Source organism: Ochotona curzoniae, unplaced genomic scaffold, assembly GCF_017591425.1.
Source record: "Ochotona curzoniae isolate NIBS_2020 unplaced genomic scaffold, NIBS_Ocur_1.0 scaffold_2476, whole genome shotgun sequence".
Taxonomy (NCBI): domain Eukaryota; kingdom Metazoa; phylum Chordata; class Mammalia; order Lagomorpha; family Ochotonidae; genus Ochotona; species Ochotona curzoniae.
The window spans coordinates 12,004,655-12,024,864 of NW_024467095.1; the positions used below are offsets into that span (position 1 = coordinate 12,004,655).

General features: G+C 40.9%; 1 protein-coding gene across 32 annotated transcripts in view; it reads left to right on the forward strand.

Moving 5' to 3' along the window:
* The first annotated feature begins 1,463 nt into the window (after positions 1 to 1,463).
* NRCAM (neuronal cell adhesion molecule) overlaps positions 1,464 to 20,210 on the forward strand; it is a 65,562-nt gene continuing 46,815 nt past the window's right edge. For 12 of the 32 annotated variants that reach the window (XM_041002217.1, XM_041002237.1, XM_041002219.1 and 9 more), the window contains exons 1-8: positions 4,328 to 4,413; positions 6,933 to 7,129; positions 9,323 to 9,445; positions 12,965 to 13,135; positions 13,553 to 13,609; positions 15,377 to 15,488; positions 18,156 to 18,340; positions 20,019 to 20,150. In XM_041002217.1, the coding sequence (XP_040858151.1) occupies positions 6,991 to 7,129; positions 9,323 to 9,445; positions 12,965 to 13,135; positions 13,553 to 13,609; positions 15,377 to 15,488; positions 18,156 to 18,340; positions 20,019 to 20,150 (919 nt within the window). In that variant the 5' untranslated portion in view covers positions 4,328 to 4,413; positions 6,933 to 6,990. Of the gene's footprint in view, positions 1,482 to 4,307; positions 4,414 to 6,932; positions 7,130 to 9,322; positions 9,446 to 12,964; positions 13,136 to 13,552; positions 13,610 to 15,376; positions 15,489 to 18,155; positions 18,341 to 20,018; positions 20,151 to 20,210 lie in introns of those variants that run through there. The other 20 variants (XM_041002236.1, XM_041002239.1, XM_041002228.1 and 17 more) reach the window with 7 other exon arrangements.

The following is a 20,210-nucleotide window of genomic DNA, read 5'->3' on the forward strand; positions in this document are numbered from 1 at the left end:
TGGAGCAAACTGCAGCCAGGGTGATCAGCTCACTGTCTCCCTAACAGTAAAGCACCCATTGCACCCTCCCTGCTGAAGGTGGCCTGTTTGTGAAAAGCAGATAGACTGAGTTCCAAGCAGTCAGTTTTCCTGCAAAGCAAAGCACATTTTCAAATCTGGACAATTACTGTGCTTCAAAATTGATTTACCTGTTATCCCCAATCTGTATGACCTCTTTAAATCCATTAGCTTCCCGAGTAGAACATCTGTTTGGCAAGCTTTCTAAGGTGCGAGGAACCTGTCACTTAACTGAGGCTATTCAATGGTTGGGATTTTTGTTTTCCATAGAGGTTGAGGTCACCAATGTGGGAAAACATTACCAAAAGGTGTGGTTTACTCCCCCAACACACTTTGTTGGCTTCCCTTACTGTGCATCTAGAGAATAATGAAATGCAATATTTGTGATTTTTTTTAAATACTCATCCAGTGGTGTTCAAGAGTCCAAAAATGTCTCATTACTTGAGCTCGTTGAACTGGGATTGTGTATATAAGTGTTTTCCCTAGCAGATATGTGGGAGAAAAAGCAGTTGAGAGAAATGCTTCTGTTCTCTAGATATCCCTCCCACCCCTTAATCTGAGTCTCAGTCTAACAATCAGAGGAGAACAGTCACCTATGGCTAACTCAATTATCACTGTTCATGGAGAAGAGGTGTAACCATAATGAAAATAAAGTCCCACGTAACCCAGGCACTCCTGCATTAACCTTTGCGAGTAGTGATGTCGAATAGCACCGCAGGATGATTTCAGTTGCATGCTCATGTAATTTTTTCCCTGCCCATGTTTCTTACATCCTGTCGCTAGTATATGAGCTGCTCGTTGGGATAGTCCCTAGGTAACTGAGAAATTATGAAGCAGAGACATGCTAATAGCCTGAAAAGTTGAATTACTGTCTTGACTTAAGAGATTAACCAGATATGTGAAAATCTAAAATCAGTGCTGGACTTGGCTTGGATGGAATATTGTCATTATAACAATGTCACATTGTTAGGTATGATTACCAAGTGCATTGCGATAATAGGACTAATGGGATCAGACGCTACACTGTGTGTGACAACTCAAATTAACTATAGATTTCAGCCATGTTTTTAAATTGAACATAATTGCTTGTCCAGTACATCATGTATGGAATAGCATTCAGCCACTTCTTTTCTTGGAAGAGTCAATTTTTTTTTCCTACAAGTGCTGCTTTTGTTGTCACACGTGTTTAAAGGGGAAGCGGCTGCAGGAATGAACCAAGCCATTGTTGTGCATTTATTTATCTTGCACTTTTCCAACATCAACATACATCAGATGGAGTTTTTGGGGTCAAGTTGGATAGAAAAGCTGCCCCTTTTATCTTCAAGGTTCTAACGTTCTTATCACTAACATCTGATTTTTTTTAATCCTGTTTGCCCACTCACCTGCTGATATTGATGGGGAAAAAGCAAAACTTCTTGAAGACTGTAAGTGTCTTTATATAAATTACTAGGGAGTGTGAAAAGTTGACCATGTCTTTGTTTTGTTATTTTTTAATTAATACATTGACTTAAATGCACAATTTCATTTTTTGTAATGAGTGTCTTTTTAAACCCGTGTGTTTAGCTAAATAATGCCTTTATAAACCCAGGAGCAAATGTGCTTTATTACACGCGTGAGTTCTGAAGATTCGGCTCCTGCAGTTTCTGTTACCATTATGCGGCTCCACTAACTTATGAGCTTTATTCATATCTGATGTAACTCAATGAGAAAATCCACACGGTTTAGATTGATTATCTGGTTCTAAATGCTCCTACATTTTTTCTGGTACGAAGATGTATCTTTTGGTGTCTATTAAAGGATGAATGAAGGTTTATCCCAGGCAGTAGCGACATGCTCTCTCGGCTTTCTAACCTTTAAGACTCTGTAGAGAGATGTTCAGGTGCCACACAGCCAATTTGAATACTATGCAGAAGTCACACAGCCCACTCACTCCAGCTTGGAGAGGCTTGCCCAAGCGAAACCTGCTGCTGTCCCTGCCTGGTGAGCAGCATCTACTACCTAGCCCAAGTCCTTCTTCAGACTTTTCTCATTTTCCTTTGATGATGGATCCACCAGGAGACATATGAAAAACCACATTTTCCTTATTTACAGCAAAGCACTTGTTCATTGTCAGGTAGCTTGAGCAGTGTTCAAAGGGCTTCGTCTGGATAGTAAATGTCTGATAGTTAGCATTAACCTCTGAGGCAGCCAGGCAGTAGCACATGAATAGAAATGCTGCATTTGAAACCACCAAACCTGTGCTCTGTTATGCCCAGGACAAGGAATGGAACTGAACTGCTTTGAAGAATCCCCTTCACATTGCCTGTGTCTGTTTGGGGGAAGGGGGTGTAGAATTCCAGGTTTTCCTCTGTTATCCCAAGCTTTCTACTCTCAGAACCTGAAGGGCTGATTCAAAAGTGAATCTGGTTCAAATAAAAATAATTGTGATCATAACTTTGAAATGACTCACATCGTGGAACCATGACAACTTTGGCAGGTACTGAGAAGTGGGCACGAATTATGAATCCCGCCAGCAACCCTAGGAGGCAAATGTTACTTTTAGACTTTTTTTGCCTCTCAGGGAAGTGGAGCAAACAGAGCTTAAGAAATTGGCTTGAAATCTTCTAGCCAGGAAGAAACAAACTAGTATTTCTCTACCCAGGCACATTGCTGTGTAGCACTGAAGCATGATGGCGCTAGAATAATGCGTGTTCCATGTTTACCACAGAGGCTGGGAAGGGCAGCTGACTTAACTGGAAGTTGGAGAAGAGAATCAGGTGTCGCTACCAGGAGGGTTACGTTATGCTGTTCAGTAGGGGATATTTAGTAAGAGCTATCAAGTGAACTACAACCAAGGCAAGAGAACTAACCCACGTTTGCTGATTTGTAAGACCTTGGATATAGAAATGATCCATTTGGCCATAGCAACAATTAGCCAAGAGAGAAAAGAGTGGAGGACAATTGTTGGGCTTTGGGAAAGGCTTGGTTGGCAAATAGAAGAGTTTTACAAAAGAAGCTGAGAACATAGGCAAGGAAGGGGAAGATCTGGAAGATGAAACACTTAAGTGGTCAGGGAGCAACTCCAGCAGCAAAGGAAAATGAGAGTCAGAGAATCTAATGCAGAGGAGAGAATGCTGGAGCAGGGCCAGGGCACGGCACAGCTGCAGGGATAACACCAAGCACAGAGAGGTCTGTACCAGCTTTCTCAGTCCTATTGACATCAGCAGCCACAAAAAAGATAGTGGTGGAACTTGCTCTGAAAATTATAAGATGTTAGCAGCATGCCTGGCTTTACCCTCTGGATACCAGTAATGGCAGTCAAAATTTTCTCCAGATATGGCTGAATGTTCTGGAAGTATAGGGGCAAATCACCCTTGTTGAGAACCACTGGTTGGTGTTTTAAAAGCTCTGCTGGCTGCTGTTCAAGGCAGTGACGTTTCACCAAGAGTGTTCAGGTTTGCATCTTTGGTTTATTCCTTCCTTGTCAAGCTGTTTCTGCTTTCCTGAGCATCAGAGCTGGAATGGATTATTTTCACCGTCCCTTCCTGTCCTAACACTTTGTCACTTTGATTCATAATCGTAGCAAAACTTGAATCTTAGAGCATACCCTATACCAGCTGCCTCCCGAGTAGATTGTTCTGGATCAGAACTATACTTTCTACCAGTGAGTTTAATAAATCATCGCGCAATGCATTAAAGTGTTGAGATGGAAAGAACATCTCCTACAACAGACAATTTTATCTTTGTTCTTAATTCACCTACCTCCTGGTCTAACGTGGACACATCAAATTTCCAATTTAACAATCATTTTAGTATTAACTTCTCAAATGTGTGTGTTTCCAACACACATTAAATTATATTGGCACAATAAGGGGCTATAATTCAGTTGCTCTTTCTTAAGAAAAATGCAAACTTATAACTTACATTTCATTCAGCATCATCCTTTGAACCTAAGGAATCCAAAGATTTCTCATTGTTACATCAGAAAAGAAACTGTTAATTTCAGGCTTGTGTTTGTACTTATTTTCTGAAACTTTTAGTGTGGAAAAAAAATGGACATTGTGATTGGCCCTGAAGTTTCTAGAAAGAAGTTGTGTTTTGGCTCGACAGTTTTGGGGAGAATTTTAGGAGGTTTTTTTTTTCTAGGAGACAATGGAAAATATTGATAGCAAAGGCAGCCTGAGGCAGGAGATGCTTGTCACAGGGCAAAATGGTTGCATTTATACTGTTAAGTGACTTGTTTACCTTGCTCTTCTCTCTCTATAAACAAGTGGTACAGCCTCCAACCATCACTCAACAGTCTCCAAAGGACTATATCATTGACCCTCGGGAGAACATTGTAATCCAATGTGAGGCCAAAGGGAAACCTCCTCCAAGGTGAGCGCAGCTTTCTGTTTTCTTGTGGGGACCAAGAGATCTGTCTGAGTACAGAAATAAGTTTGGAAATTTCTGTAGACCAAGATAAACTGATAAGGTAAAGCACCGCTGCTTTTTTTAGACTTACGGATCCATCTGCCCCACCTCCTGTCCCACTTCAGCCCTTCAGCATTATTAACGATAGTGTCTTTAGATCCTGCATATCCATACGGTATCATCTGTAGGTTTGTTTGTTTTGTATCTCTGCTTACTCAGAATGAGTCAATTCTTCTCAAAAACCCAGATTACTGTATTTTTTATCATGATGCCCTCTTTTCTAAATGCCGGGAATTGTAGGGAGAAGTGGGAAAAGTCCTCTGATGTGGTTCTGACACTAACGGCTTTCTGACACGGGCAAGTTCCTCTTCTGAGGGCTTTGCATCTGGTAATTTCCAAGATCTTCCCCATCTCTGCAGTGGTTCTAAACCTGCTGAGACTTCCATCTTCAGGACTCTCCCTGGGGATCTTGGCAGGACGTTCCATAGCATCCTAGAGTTGGGAGAAGCCATGAAGAAGGTGCAGGGCAACCCACACATTTGCAGATGGAATTTGAAGTCCAGTGATGCCAGGGAACTCAGCCAGCTTCCCACAGATGTGGGTCTATAATTTTTCCAGTGATCCTGGGGAGTTTGGGAGAGATGGGTTCTTCTTAATGTGGACTTTGAGGTAATGAAGAAGATGTTGTATTTCTAGATGTATTCTACAGATCTCTTTACACAATCCCAGTTGAGGAAAAACAAAATTAGTACTAGCACCTGAAAAATGTTGAGTTATATTCAATGTCTCCATCAAAGGTTTGCTTCAGAGCAATGTTCTTGCGAACTCTGTCACACATGCCCTGATGTGGTTTTCTCCAGTGGATTTCCTTGGGCTTTGCACTTGTTGAGCATGGCCTGTAACTCCTAAGTTGGGATTTTTCCTCCTCAACACAGTGATGGATATCTTGCAGCAGATGGTTCTTTGCTGTGGAGATGGAAGCTGTGCTGTGCATTGTGGGATGGTTAACAGCATTCCCCAATCTGTACCCATGAGGTGCTGGCACCATCCAGCACCAACACTGCCTGCTCTACTTGCGGCAGTACCACTTTAACGACAAAATAGGAGGAAGGCCAAATCCAAGTGGACCCAGGAGACACTGAATTCAGAGACTGCTCCATGCCTTGGTGTGAACCACGGCCATCATTGGCTTATGACTGGCTATGGTGCATTTCATTACACAAGCTCTGTGAATTTTTACATAACGCAACCTTTCATACAAGTAAAACAAAAAGAGAAATCCCAGTTGACAGTTTGGCATACCTCCTTAAGGAGTTTGAAAAAGTCTATCTGGAATTTCAAATTCTCTGAGTATAGTTCATAATCACCTTTGTAATAATCAACATTATAAAATGCCCATAAATGTATCTCCTTTCAAAATATTTATTTGTTTGTTTAAAAGGCAAAGAGGGAAATATCTTTAATCTGCTGATTCACTCCCCAAATATCTGCAACAACCAGTGCTGGCCCAAGCTGAAACCAAGAGCCAGAAACTCCACCGAAATCCCCCACAATCAACTCATTGAATGTTGAGACAGAGTATCAACCCTGATCAATGAGCTTTACAACAAAAATGCTTCAGTGTCATACAACACTGAAGACACCACTTAGGGATACCCTTATCCTGTGCTGGAGTCCCTGGTTCACGTCCTGCCTCTGCTTTCGGTTTGTGCTTAATGTGTACTCTGGGAGGCAGCAGCTAGTGGATCAACTAGTTGGTGCCTGCCATTCACGTAGGAGACCGAGACTGAATTGCTGGAGCCTGGGCATTTGGGGAGTGAAGCAGCGGTAATCAAGGCGTTTCTCTCACCCTTACTTCCTGTCTCCATGCCTGCCTTTCATTACTTTTAAAAACCAGAGAGACAGACATAGAAGGAGAGATCTTCCATCCTCTAATTCTGAAATGTCCACAACATCTCGGACTAGACCAGGATCTGGCACTTTTCCCGTATAAATGGCAGAGACTTAACTACTTGAGCTATCTCCTGGTGTCTCCTAAGGGCAACGTTAGCAGGAAGCTGGAACCACAGTGGAGGTGAAACTCAGACCCAGAGGTTCAAATGTTGGATATAGGTCTGCCAAGCAGCAGCTTAACCATTACTCCAAACATAGGTTCCAGCAAAAAATTATGTTAAATCTGCTAATAAGGCTCCAAGATATTATGCCAGAGAGTTCAACTGTGTTTCCTGAGAAAACTGACAGATATGTGTATTAGATTCGGTATCATTTGCAAGCAAATAAGCACCTTAAAATGTTTAGAAAACTATTTTCAAAGTTATGATTCAATCATTTTAGGGATGGAGTCCTTCTGTTTACTCATTCACTAAGCATTCAAGCCTAAGTATTAGTTCCAGATACTCTCAAAACATGTAGGAGTTTGTTAAGGGGTGAATCATCCCATTTCTCTGGTTTATTAACAAATGTAACCTTTTCTTTGTGGGCAGCTTTTCCTGGACCCGTAACGGGACTCATTTTGATGTAGATAAAGACCCTCTGGTCTCCATGAAGGCTGGTTCAGGAACACTCATAATCAACATCATGAGCGAGGGCAAAGCAGAGAGCTATGAAGGAGTGTATCAGTGCACAGCGAGGAATGAACGCGGAGCCGCCATTTCCAACAACATCGTCGTCCGCCCTTCCAGTAAGTGGGTCTTATGGCCCAAGCACAGGCCTTGGTGGAGTATTACACCGTGTACACTACAAAGGAACTTGATAGCATTTTAGGGGAAAATTGAATTAGAAGATGTTCATATGGGTGCAAAAAAAAAAAAAAACCTTTCTAAATTCATAGATTTTTTAAAAAAGATTTATTGTAGTGATTTGAAAGGCAAACCGGCAAGAGAAGGAGACAGAATCTTCCATTTACCAGTTTACTCTTTATATGCATGCAACAGCCAGGCCAGGGCTAGGCTAAACTGTCCACATCTCCGGTGTGGGTGGCAGAGACCCAAGCACTTGGGCCACCAGCCACGCCCTTTTCCAAACCTGTCAGCAGGGAGCTGGGTCAGAAGTGGAGCAGCTTGGATTCAGGCTGGATAGCGGCACCGAGATCACACACAGCAGTGTAGCCCATTGCACCACAAGGCCAGCCCTGTGATCCTCATATATGCGTCTGCATGAGCTTTTGAGGACCTCCCATACCCTTGCATCTCAAAATTTATTGCACCAAGCTGAACTTTTATTTCCATGAACTTCTTGAAGTTCTCTCAGGTTGCTGCTTCCAATATTTGGACACTGTTTTACATGAAAATCCTTGCTTCTTTCCATTTTTCTCCCAACAAACTCCTCAACCTAATGACTGGCCAATGCAATTTATCTTCTCTGCAAGTTCTAAATAAAATAACCAAAGCTAAACCAAAAATGTGTTTCCCTGAATTTATCTGAATGTTCATTCTTCATGTGACCTTTATATAAGCACAATTCTCGTAACCAGATGGAAACAAATACAGTATATATGAATAATCAAGGTTTTAGGTGTAATTTCTTTAAACATTTATTTCCAAATTTTCTTCACTTCCTTGATACCAGAATTGCCCTTTTGAGCAATCACTATCCAAATCTTCTAACAACCTCTAAAGTTGGCACTAAACAGTTACTATGTGTAGTACTGTTCATGATTAAAAATTTTTATTACATATGTAACATGTTTTTCTTAAAGAAACATTAATGAAAAGTACATTTTTAGAACCTGAAAAAGTGTTCATGCATCCTTGCATTCAAAGAAACAGCCCCTGGTCGAATATTCTTAAAACCATCTCATTCTAAAATATTGTGTAAAACCCTTTTCTGACCTGTCAACATATGCAATCTCATCAATGATAATACTTATGTAACACTACATGAAATGTAAGTGTAGATGTACAATTAATAATGTTATATATATTTAAATGTAATAACTTATTAAAATATTATTTGACCTTTTTTCTGTTTTTCTCACATGTCTTTTTTCTTGTCTTTTTAATGGTGTAGTCAGTACAAATTCTTGTATTTGGACTCACTGACTCACAATTTATACCCATACTGTCAGCACTGAATGAGAATCATCTTTTATTTTTTACTTTCTTTTTTTATTGAAAAGGCAGATTTACAGAGAGAAAGAGAGACAGAAAAAGATCTTCTGTCCATTGGTTCACTCCCGAAGTGGCCACAACAACAGCCAGAGCTGAGCTGATCTGAAGCCAGGAGCCAGGAACCTCCTCCAGGTCTCCCACACAGGTGCAGGATTCCAAGGCTTTGGGCCATCCTCGACTGCCTTCCCAGGCCACAAACAGGAAGCTGGATGGGAGGTAGAGCAGCTGGGATTAGAACTGGCAGCCATTTGGGATCCGGCGCTGGGATCCTGTGAGGCGAGGATTTAGCCACTGAGCCATCATGCCGGATGCCTGTTTTTATTTTTTTAAAGAAACAATATTGTATTTATTTATTTAAAAGGTAGAGATACAAAGAGAGTAACAGAGAGATCTGCCATTCACTGGTCCAATCTCTAAATTACTGCAATGGCAGGGGCTGGATGAGGCAGAAACCTGGAGGCTGGAGCGCCTCCTGGGCCTGCCGTGTAGGTACAGGGGTCCAAGTCCTTGCACCATGTTTCATTGCTTTCACATTAACGGGGAGCTGAGTTAGAAGTGGAACAGTTGGGGCATGAACCATCATAGCAGGTAGCAGCTTGACATCTTAAGCCACAATATCAGCCCTTTCAATACCGTATTTAAAACATTTGCCATAAATCAATATGTGAAGATTCAAAATCATTGTTTCCACATTTTTTGTATTTGTGTTTTATTTTTTAATGCAATTAAGATTGTGTTTGTGTGTGTGTTTTTTTTAAAAATAGGATCACCACTGTGGACTAAAGAAAAACTTGAACCAATAACACTACGAAATGGTCAATCTTTAGTACTTCCCTGCAGGCCCCCAATTGGATTACCACCAGCCATAATTTTTTGGATGGATAATTGTAAGTTTTAACAATATAAATTCTTACTTCAGGAGTCTTACAGTTGCTTACAGTCATAATAAATCACTTCCCCATGTGACTCATAAAATGTTTATCAGTAGCCACTCATGGGAGTGAATACCGTATCATTTCATTCATCCAATTAGTTTTATTGAGCATTCATTTAGCACCAGGCACTGCTCTAAATACACCAAATGCCCTTCTTCTCAGTGAACTTACAGTTTTGCAGCGGGTGAGAATAGAGTTGGGGAAGGGAGGAGACAATGTACTCATGAGAAAATCCTGTGAGTTAGCAATAAGTTTACTGAGTCATTAATCTAATGGACTAAGGGAGTAAGCAAGACCCTTAAATATCTGAGTGCGAAAGGAATAAGGGTAGAAGACACCCAGCTGGGAACAACCGTGATGTTTGTTGGAAAAAAGTCTAGAAGCCAATGTGATCAGACTAGGGAACCCAAAGGGAGGCAGTGGGTGAGACCGGAGAGGTCATGAGAGCATCAGGAAAGAGACGTTGGCTTTTGCTCCAAATCAGGGAAATGTTGAAGGATTTATCCGAAATAAACAATCCTCTTGCTTGAATTCACATATGGGAAATACAGGGGACAAGACGGGGAGGGAGACCTGCGAGCGACCACTGCTGTGGCCTGAGCAGTGTTGATGGTGCCTTGGTCAGGGGTGGCCATAGGAGACAGGATAAGAATGGCTTTCAAGGTGCAGTCTCCAGGATTGGTTGGAGTCAGAGAGGAGGCATGAAAGAAAGGAATCACAGATAACACAGTGTTTTGGAATAAACAGTAAGATTCAGTTCCTATTTCCTAAGACAGTAGAAGCCTATGGTGAGAAGAAATTAAAATGTTTTGAATATGTTTTTGTTTGTTTATCTTCAACATTACTTAATATGTAGCGAGCTTTAACTAAGTACTAGTTCCTTAGTAAGAATTTTACACTGGCTTATTTCATTAATCTCTTTTTCATCACCCGTATAAGGTATGTGCAGTTAAAATTTCCACTTTCCAGATGAGAAAACTGAGACAAAAAGAAATGAATACACCCACTGAGTGATTTCAGATTTGTCCACCTGTGTTCCAATCTTCAAGGGAATTGTTTCTGGCTCTGCTTCTCTAATCTCCCCCCAGATTCCCTTCTCAATGGGCTAGTGTGTGTCCCTAGAAGTAGCTAGCTCAATAGCTCTGCTTTGAGATTAAGAACTGGATTTTGGGATGTAAGAGTTTGCAAGGTGCTTGAGTTGAGATGCTCAGTGAGAGTCAGAATCATGAATCAGAAGAAAGATCTGGGGTTATAATCAGCAGTGTGTGAGTCATTGGATTCTAAGTACTCCTTCAGACCTTGAACTAGCAGATGGTGGGGGGCAGAGCCTGGGAGACAAGAGGCCAGGATCCATCCAGCAGCTGAGAGCTCAGGGATACACCAGCCAGGCACGGGAGCAGGTGCAGTCAGGAGGCAAGAAGAGAACACAGCAAGAGTGCTGTCTCAGGGACAAGGTGACAGAAGTGTGTGGGGAAGACATAATGAGCCCTGGGTTAGGTGACATCTAGCCTGAGAAGCGACTGTCAGGTGTGGCAGCATGGAACTCACCATGAGACCAATGTAATTGAGGTGAGAATGTATTTCTAGGAAATATATTCTATTCTCAATGACTCAGTATCCTCTGAAACCACAGGCTGTCCACTCGTGCAACAGAAAACATGGCTAGAATATTTAATTTTCACTTTTGAGTCATGAAATCATGTGGAGAAAGAATAACTAGGAAATGAAAACCAAATATACAAATAAGTCATATTTTTTATCGCATAGCAGCTTTAACTGATCTTAATATAAGTAGCAAGCCAAATATTATTGAGCTATTTATAGCTTTGGGAATAACATCCTCCAAAGGTCCTTGCCAAAATAAGGCCAAGTTATTGGGTCCCGGGTTCTTATTCAGAAAGCGTGACCCCTGTGATTAATAAAGAGACATAGCACATGTTAAAGTCTCAGAATCATCTGACTATGAAACTAATTGCTCCCCACATTGCACAGCTGACTGTGTCATTCGCACACATTGTAAGCCATTGGCAAAGCATCTGACCTTTTGAAGGGATTTGAGAATATGAGAAAAAAAATTCAGTTCCATACAGCATTCTTGTTGCAAGATGACATTATAAAGCTAGTCTTAGGTGCATAGATGCCAAGCAGAGAACCTGGAAAGGATAAAATGCCACAGCCTCAGCATCCTATAGCTTTACTTGATCTACCAGTAAACATCAAATATCAAATACAGCAGGAGGAAAAACACACATGTGGTTGACTTGTACTCATTGCGTTCATTAATAAATCCCTGTTATTTTTTAAATTATTTTTAAACTATCCTTCCCCTGAGAATTAAAAGCTTAACACCATGCATTGGTGTTAAACCCCATATCTTGACCAGGAATTTGGTTAAGACGATTAGCCTGTGCTGTTTCTTCAAGCCCGGCTGCAGGCTTTTATCCAGAGTTTTGCATTTTCTGAAATGATAGAGCAGGCTCCTATGCAGGGAGAGAGTACCCTGTGTTCACTCAAACTGACAAAATCCTACCAGGAAACACAACATCTGACTCCAGGTCACCGGAATGTGTGATTGCTCAGTTCTTTAGCCTTGCAGCTGAAGACCCCTCCGGTTGCAACACCTCTGTGAACTGAGTCAGAGCTTCAGGGTACATTTCAGCAGGCCAAGTGTAAATTCACACTTATGGCCACTAGCCCGCCTCCCAGCACCTGTGTCCACTCAGGCACTCCTCCCTTCCAGTGCCTAAGGCTGCACAATTCCTCCATTGGGCCAAGGAAGTCAGTCCTGATGGTTATTCATGTCCTCCCCTAGTGAGTGTTGGAAGGGGCCCTGGTGAAGGACCAGGCACTGTCCCATTGCGACAACAAGGGACAACGCAGATGCTAGTGTTGACCCTTCTTGATCATAAATCCTGGAGAAGAGAGAGATTACCAGTCTTCGATACATAAATGCAATGCAAAGAACCGGAAAGGACTCGTGTAAATACATGTGACGGGCCAAATGCAAGAGACTAAGCAGGCGGGGGTCAGGGTGTCCTTGTTAATGTTAATTGCCCATTTGCTGCCTGAATCTTCAATTGTGAGCTCAGATACAGCTTGGACTGCTGGGACTGTTAGATAAAACATGTGGTAACCTCTTCCAATCTTCCTTCATGCATTTTATCTTTAACAGGGAATGAGCTACCAAGGTAAATCACACAAACTTTTAATGAAGGGTGTTTTGTTTTGTTTTGTTTGGCTTACACTTGCTTAACAAAACCCTCCAATTTCACCTTTATCTCCAACCTAGAGAAATGAGTACAGGGGGGATTTTACTGTACTGTGCTTTCTTTTACAATTATTTTGCATCTACTCAAAAAGCTTTCTAAAGAGAGCAGATATTCAAATTCCTAGAATGGTTGCTAGATGTTGTTTCTCTGGCTAATCTGGACAGAGATCTCATGATGTGGGTATCTCTCTGCCTTTCTCCAGCTTTTCAAAGACTTCCACAAAGCGAGAGGGTTTCCCAGGGCCTGAATGGAGACCTTTACTTCTCCAACGTCCTCCCAGAGGACACCCGGGAAGACTATATCTGTTACGCTAGGTTTAATCACACCCAGACCATCCAGCAGAAGCAGCCTATCTCCGTGAAAGTGCTTTCAGGTAAGACAGCAGCTTCCCTGAGTCTCTCTCCCAAGGGTGTTGACAGATCCACACGGGATTCTGAGCCATCCAGTTGCTATTGACCTCGATAGTGAACAGGTTCCCTGATCAGGAAGTGATCTAGGGATGATGGGGGTTGCCCTGTGTCTGAGAAAGTGCATACATATGCCAAGTACTTGATTTTTGTGGTTGTTATTACTATTTTTATGATCACCTTCTGAACCGCCTTGTTGAGTTTCCTCTGAGAACTGGTTGGGTTTGGCTGAGCGAATGGCACATGCCATGGGAACCACTGGTTTTACTTACAGGGGGTAGCACTTGCTCAGCCTAGCTGCGTATGTTTGCTTTTGTTGCCCTATACTTTTTGACCCTTTTCCCTACAATTGTGCCCTCTTCATAATATTCTGTTTATTTCAGTGGATGAATTGAATGACACTATAGCTGCTAATTTGAGTGACACTGAGTTTTATGGTGGTGAGTTTTGGTGATTGTAACTGCTGTTTTTCCTTCATTGTAGAATTTAGTTCACTAACTTCACGTCCATGGCTATTTAACCTTATTTTTTGTGGAACTGCTAGTTATGTGTTTACTGCCTACTTTTACTGTACATTTCTTACAAAATCTAGGTAGATTCTCAAGCATGTCACTAAAACGTTTTCATGATGTATGTATGACAATGAAACTTGTAACTGTTTTCATGTGGAGTCATGTCACATGATTTGGAGGAAAATAATCTTTCATGATTGTTTAGCATTGTATTTTCCATTTTTTGTCCCATTCATAAATTTTCCTCATGAACTAAAAAACTGACAAGATACAGGCACTTGTTGGCTACTGATTCACCAATGCTTCTGTTTTACAACCAACCTTTAAATGGATTTCATAATAAAGCATCACATTTCCCACCTGTTTTCGTAAGACATAATCAGCATAATTATCTTAGGGCATCTTCGACATAATGAGTAATAGTTCTCTTTGTTTAAAAGCAAAGTCACTGTCTCCTATAGCAATAAACTGGTTAAAAATAGAGCATTAATTATATTCTCCTAAGCAGAAAATAATTGAATTGCCCTTAAGAGAATTGTAGCTGTTGATTATAGCACTATCAAGGCAAAGAATAGAAACTAAATGTGAAGTCCACTTAATTATCCAGTGAGGATTCTACTGTGTTCACTCTCCATCCTTAAGATAGAAAATAAAAAGCGTTAATGTTCCATTAGAGACCAAGGTAGACATGCAACACCTGCCTTATTTTATGTTAATATGTATATACTTATGAAAATATGAAAAATATGGGTTTCGAAACTATTACATTCATGAGTTCAAAGGAGTTTTCTCCCATAGTCTCCAAGATCTTAAGAAAAAACAATTTCTCTCAAGCATGTGCGCTTTCTGGCATCCAGATTTTTTTCTTCCCCAGAAGTAAACATAATTCACTATTATATGACTTTTCCTCTCAATGTCTGTGAGCATCAGACAGACAACGTATGCAAATTGTCAAAAGCTTTTAGACACTCAACAGCTATCATTTCTACCTTGGGTGTTTCTGAGGCCCCTTTGGAAACCAAGGCCACGGTTTGGAAAGGTCTTTTCAAATAAGAAGGACTTGGATTGTACTCTCCAGTGAGAAGGCCACTTTCCTTGTCCTTGACTTCACCATTATTTTAAGTCATAGCCAGGCCTCTTCCAGTAAATCTCCGTTTATGGTTGCTTCTGTTTTGTTTTCCATAAACTTTGTAGTTTAGGAATTAGATGTGACTCATCAATGGAGTTGGCTAAATGTTTTCCCCACTGTAAACCAAAATACCACTTTCATGAGTATACCTTTCTGAAAAACCCAGTATCCTCCAGGAGATGGACCATTTGTTTTTGCTGGGACCCGAGCACTGATCTTAAGGGATACATGATTTGATAACAATTTTCCTCTCTATCCTGATGTAGTCAAAATGTTTGAATCCACAGAAAATTTATAAGACCCTGACCCAAATTAAGAAAATGCACAAAGGAAAATAGTCCTGACTGCTAGGGTTTGTGCAGCCAAAGTTGTTTGTGCTCCTGGTTAACTGAGACGTAGCTGTTTGCAGGACAGACTGCATGTATGTGCGTGTAGCTTAACAAACTTTCCATCAACATTCAAAGGTTCTGCTAAGGGATTAGAATTTCAGACATCTTCTTTGTTAGCTGTTCCTAGAAATGTGTATTCATATACTGTTTAATACATGTTGATTTTCTTGTTTGCAGCTAAGTCAAGTAGAGAGAGGCCCCCAACATTTTTAACTCCGGAAGGCAGTAAAAGTACCAAAGAGGAATTAAGAGGAAATGTGCTGTCGCTCGAGTGCATTGCTGAAGGCCTGTGAGTTAATACGTTTTGTTCTTATGTACATTTCTGTTTCTTTTTCCATTTCTTGGTTTGTTTGAGAGGAAGAGAGAGAGGGGCAAACAGAGTTGCCATTAGCCGATTCATGTTCCAGGTTCTGCAACAACCAGGGCTGAGCCAGGTGAAGCCAGGAGCCAGAAACTCAGCAGAGGTGAGCACCTGTTACCTTTCAAGGTGCATGTTAACAAGAAGCCAAAATCGGGGTGTGGCCCAGCATCCAAATGCAGACACTTTGACATGGAATACAAGTTTCTTAACCACTAGGCCCAATGCCTAGCTTCTGCTGTCTTGTTTCTTATTAGAAACTGTGTAACACATTGGTAGAGAAGTGCTAATATCATAGGAAGGGTCATCATTTGTGTTAATCCCATCCCAATCATACTTACAAAAAATTTTAACTATTTTCAAGGAATACCCTATGAATCTCATGTTACCATTAAAATATTTTGGTATGGCAATAGTGTTCATCCTGAACTGGGTATGAATAATCATATTATGATAGTTGTGATTTATAATTAGATCTATGATTTGGCTGTTTTAAAACAAACCAGCTCAAAGCTTAGTGGCTAACTATTTGTTACTGATTGCTTATCAAGAGGTTGAGAAGGCAGCTAAGCTGTATTTACCCAAGCTGAACAAGTGCCAGCACCTGCTGGGTGGCTCAGCTGAAGGTTCAGGACCCTTGGGTTGGCTGACTGGGGCCGCTGAGCAACAGTTGGCTGTGAGTTCCTGACATTGCTCTAGCACTTCACCTGCTAACAGCACAACCATGCGGCACCTCTGAGGGCCTTGGCTCAGAACTGGGGCAGTTCCTTCTGCTGCTTCCTTCAGGCAGGTCACAAAATCAACTTCTATCAGGACGCCACACCTCCAAAATGAAGCCACCCAGAATTGATACGCCTTTGCCAAGAATTGCAGGGAGGCCTCACCCAGACATAAGGGCAAGTGTTACATTAGGTTCACGTTACAGGTGACTTTCTGGATACTTTCTGGCTTAACACCCTGAACAAGTACATGGGCAGAGGGGCAGGTCTGCATATAACCTTGTGTGGGCTCTTGGAAGCATGCTGCCCTGCTGCTGGCTGATCCCTGCTGTCCCTGGCCTCATAGTCTTCCCTGAATGTAGGAGTCATGTTTCTTGAGAAAGCACACGGAGGCCTCTGCTGGCCACGTCAGGAAATCATGGCATGAATACGTACTAAAGGTCCATCCTTTTCACCGTGTTTTAAAATATGTATATATATATATATTAGAACAGACAAAGCTTGCATTTGATAATTTCCTTCTCTGGTGCCATAACACTGGCTCAAAATGAGTTCATTATATCTTACCAAGTATCCATAACATGTTAAAACTAAAATTAAAATTTTAAATTTAGAATGTTGATTAAAATTTTAGAAGCTACTTCATCAAATGTATGTGCTCAGTTATTTTTATTCAGTGAAAGAAACCAAAACTAATTCTACAATTAATCCCATTTGTGTTTCTTTTCTGTTTGAAAGGAGGAATAACAGAGAGCTCTCCCATCCCTTGATCCCTGGGCCAGGCCAGGAGGCAACAGCCAGGAATTGCATGTGGGCTCCCATTTGGGTAGCAAGAACCCAACTGATTAATTGAGACATCACCTTTGCAGGTGCATTAGCAGGAAGTTGGGTCAGAAGTGGAATATTCACAACTTGAGCCAGCTGAGCCACAATGTCCCCTCACCACTTGCATTTCTAAATGACAAATACTGTGATTTTTTTCCTGAGTTCCTGAACCAAACTTCAGTGTTGCTATAGTTTCGTACTTAGCTAATGTTTCAAATCAAGCACCGACATCCCCATTAACAATGGAAACTTCTGAAATTAAGGCCAAAAGAGGCCAGGAATCCAAAATTAGAGAAAATATTAGATGACGAAGGAACAGTGCCGAGAACTTGACAATGACCCTCCAGCCTCAAGCCTGTTTTGCAACTTTGCACCTGTCTCTATGTTTTATGACTTAATAGTAAACATAGTGAGGAAACATGTATAATTTATGAGTTTTATCTGTTATCTATTGGCATAGGAATATGTTTAAGGATCTCATTAATAGTGAAATGAGGAAGATATTATACTCTAATCATTTCACATCACAAGGTAGCTTGTCATAAAATACAAAAGTTCTTCCATTTGGTATAGAATTGTGTGTGAAAATTCATAGGCACCAGAACATGTATGAACTCTCTACAAAATTTACATTCTAGCTGAAAAAAAAACAGTAATTCAGCATCATTACATTAATAGCAGTTTCTATGACTGACATGAATATCTTCCAATAAAAACTTTCTGCAGTTCCTCATGGATCAGAAGAACTGAAGAAATGTGTTTCTTTCAGTAAAGCAGCTTAGGCTAGCATTCACACTGCATTATTTAAATGGAAGTTTATGATGTGCCATAAATTATTGTAGTTCTGATTATGTGAGAACAGTAACATATGGACTCAAATGTAAGATTTGGGACATAGTTTATAGAAATCTCATGCTGATTAAAATACTTGTATGTTTTGCATGATCTTCATATAATAAAGAATTTGTTATGAACTTACATGAAAATTAGTTCTCAGGAGCAGTCTTGGGTGAGCTACTTTTTCAGTAACATTCTGACTTATTTCTTCTATCAGGCCTACCCCAATTATTTACTGGACAAAAGAAGATGGAATACTACCCCCCAATCGGACATTTTATAGAAACTTCAAGAAAACCTTGCAGATCACTCAGGTTTCAGAAGCAGACTCTGGAAATTACCAGTGTATAGCAAAAAATACACTGGGAACCATCCATCACACTATTTCTGTGACAGTTAAAGGTACCTCGATGCTTTAAATGTATTTCTGTCGTCTTCAGGCCAGGCCTTGAAGGACCAATGCAATGTGCCTTTGATTATGTTCTTCAATGAAGACAAATGCAAATTTCTATCAACATTTGCACTACCTTCAAACTCTTCTCGGTGACATTTGTAGTGCATCTAAGTCGGGTTAAAAATCCCCTTCTGAAGAATTCCAGTCAATAAATCTGGAAGGAATAATGGAAATAAAAAGTCACTGTTACAGCCCCACAGTGATAACTGCTGTCAGCAGGATCTACCAATGAATGCTATCGTTGGTGAAGGAAAAGAGAAACAGGGCATTTGCATAGCCGCAAAATATTTCTCTCTTCCCCAGCCCCCGCAAAAATGAGCTTCAGGGTCAGGTTTAATCTGAGGCTTCAGGACTCCTGCCATCTGGGCTTCCTGCCCTGTGAGTTTGTGGCTGGGCTTGGTGACTCTGTGCTGCTGGAATAGGGGACACGTGAGGACAGTAACCTTGTAGCGGAAAAGGCTGGTGGGCAGCACCTTAGCCAGGTGGCATAAATGGACATCACCAATATTGAGCAGCAACTTCAGGAACTTCCCAGGGTGGTAGAGTCAGATAATCATCTCTTTTTCTCCCCAGAACAAACCCTCAATCTAATTCTGAGAAAACTTCAAACTCAAGTTGAAAGACATTCTACGAAGTTACTGCCCAGTACTCTTTTGAAGGGTCAAGTCATGAATGACAAGGATAGATCAATGAGTTATCAGATTAGAGGAAACTGGGAAATCATGGCCTGCAGAAGTAGTGTGTGGGCCAGGATCTTGGGACAGAAGCAGTGTGTTAGTGGGAAAACTGGATATCCTGATGAACTGTACAGTTTAATTAATAGTACGATGCCAATGTAAGCTTCTTATAATGATGACTGTACTTTGGTCATGTAAGTTATTAACATTAGAAGAAACCAAGGGAAAGATATGTGTGAATATTTTGTACAATCTTTGCAATTTTTCAAAAGGCAACATTGTATTAATTGTTCTCTAATTTTATAATTATATATAGTATATAGGGTTCCAAATGTAAAATCCTGTTTCCTGGCCCTACCTATGCTGTACATTGTTATAAACCTTAGATAAATCTGTCACCTGTTTAATTATGTATTTGAATGCAAGAGATACAGAGAGATCTTCATTCTACTGGTTCACTCCCCTAATGTCTGCAGTCGTCTCTGAAGCCAGGAGTTGAGAACTCAGTGTGGGTGCTCCAGGTGGGTGGCATCACCGTTGGTCGGCCAGGAGGCGCATTAGCTAGCAGTTAGTGTTGGAAGCGGAGCTAGAACTTGAACCTAGCATTCTGATTTAGGTGTCATTTTGATGCAGGTATCAAAGTAGACTCTGAGCCATTGTACCAAACGCCCAACCCTCTGTCACCCATTTAGCATCCAGCTACTCTTAAAGTAAAAGGAGACTGTAAGACTCATATCAAACAGGTCTAGAGAAAATATATATGCATCCCTTGAAACATTCTTTGGAGAATCTGAAGTGTTACTCAAACCGTTGCTTACAAACTTACTCAAGACTAATAAGTGTTTTTACAAAACCCTGGTTTTTTATTGTCAAATAGTAAGAAATGCTAACGTACTAAAATTTCATATGATTCAGTCTTTTGGCCTTTTTCTTGTTTCTCTCAATAAAGCGGCTCCATATTGGATCATGGCCCCTCAAAACCTGGTGCTGTCCCCGGGAGAGAATGGGACGCTGATCTGCAGTGCTAACGGTGACCCCAAGCCCAGAATTAACTGGTTAATGAATGGCGTCCCAATAGAAAGTAAGTTTTCTGCAGTGTGTCGTCAGAGTGTTTGTCTACATCTCAACAATGAATGAATGA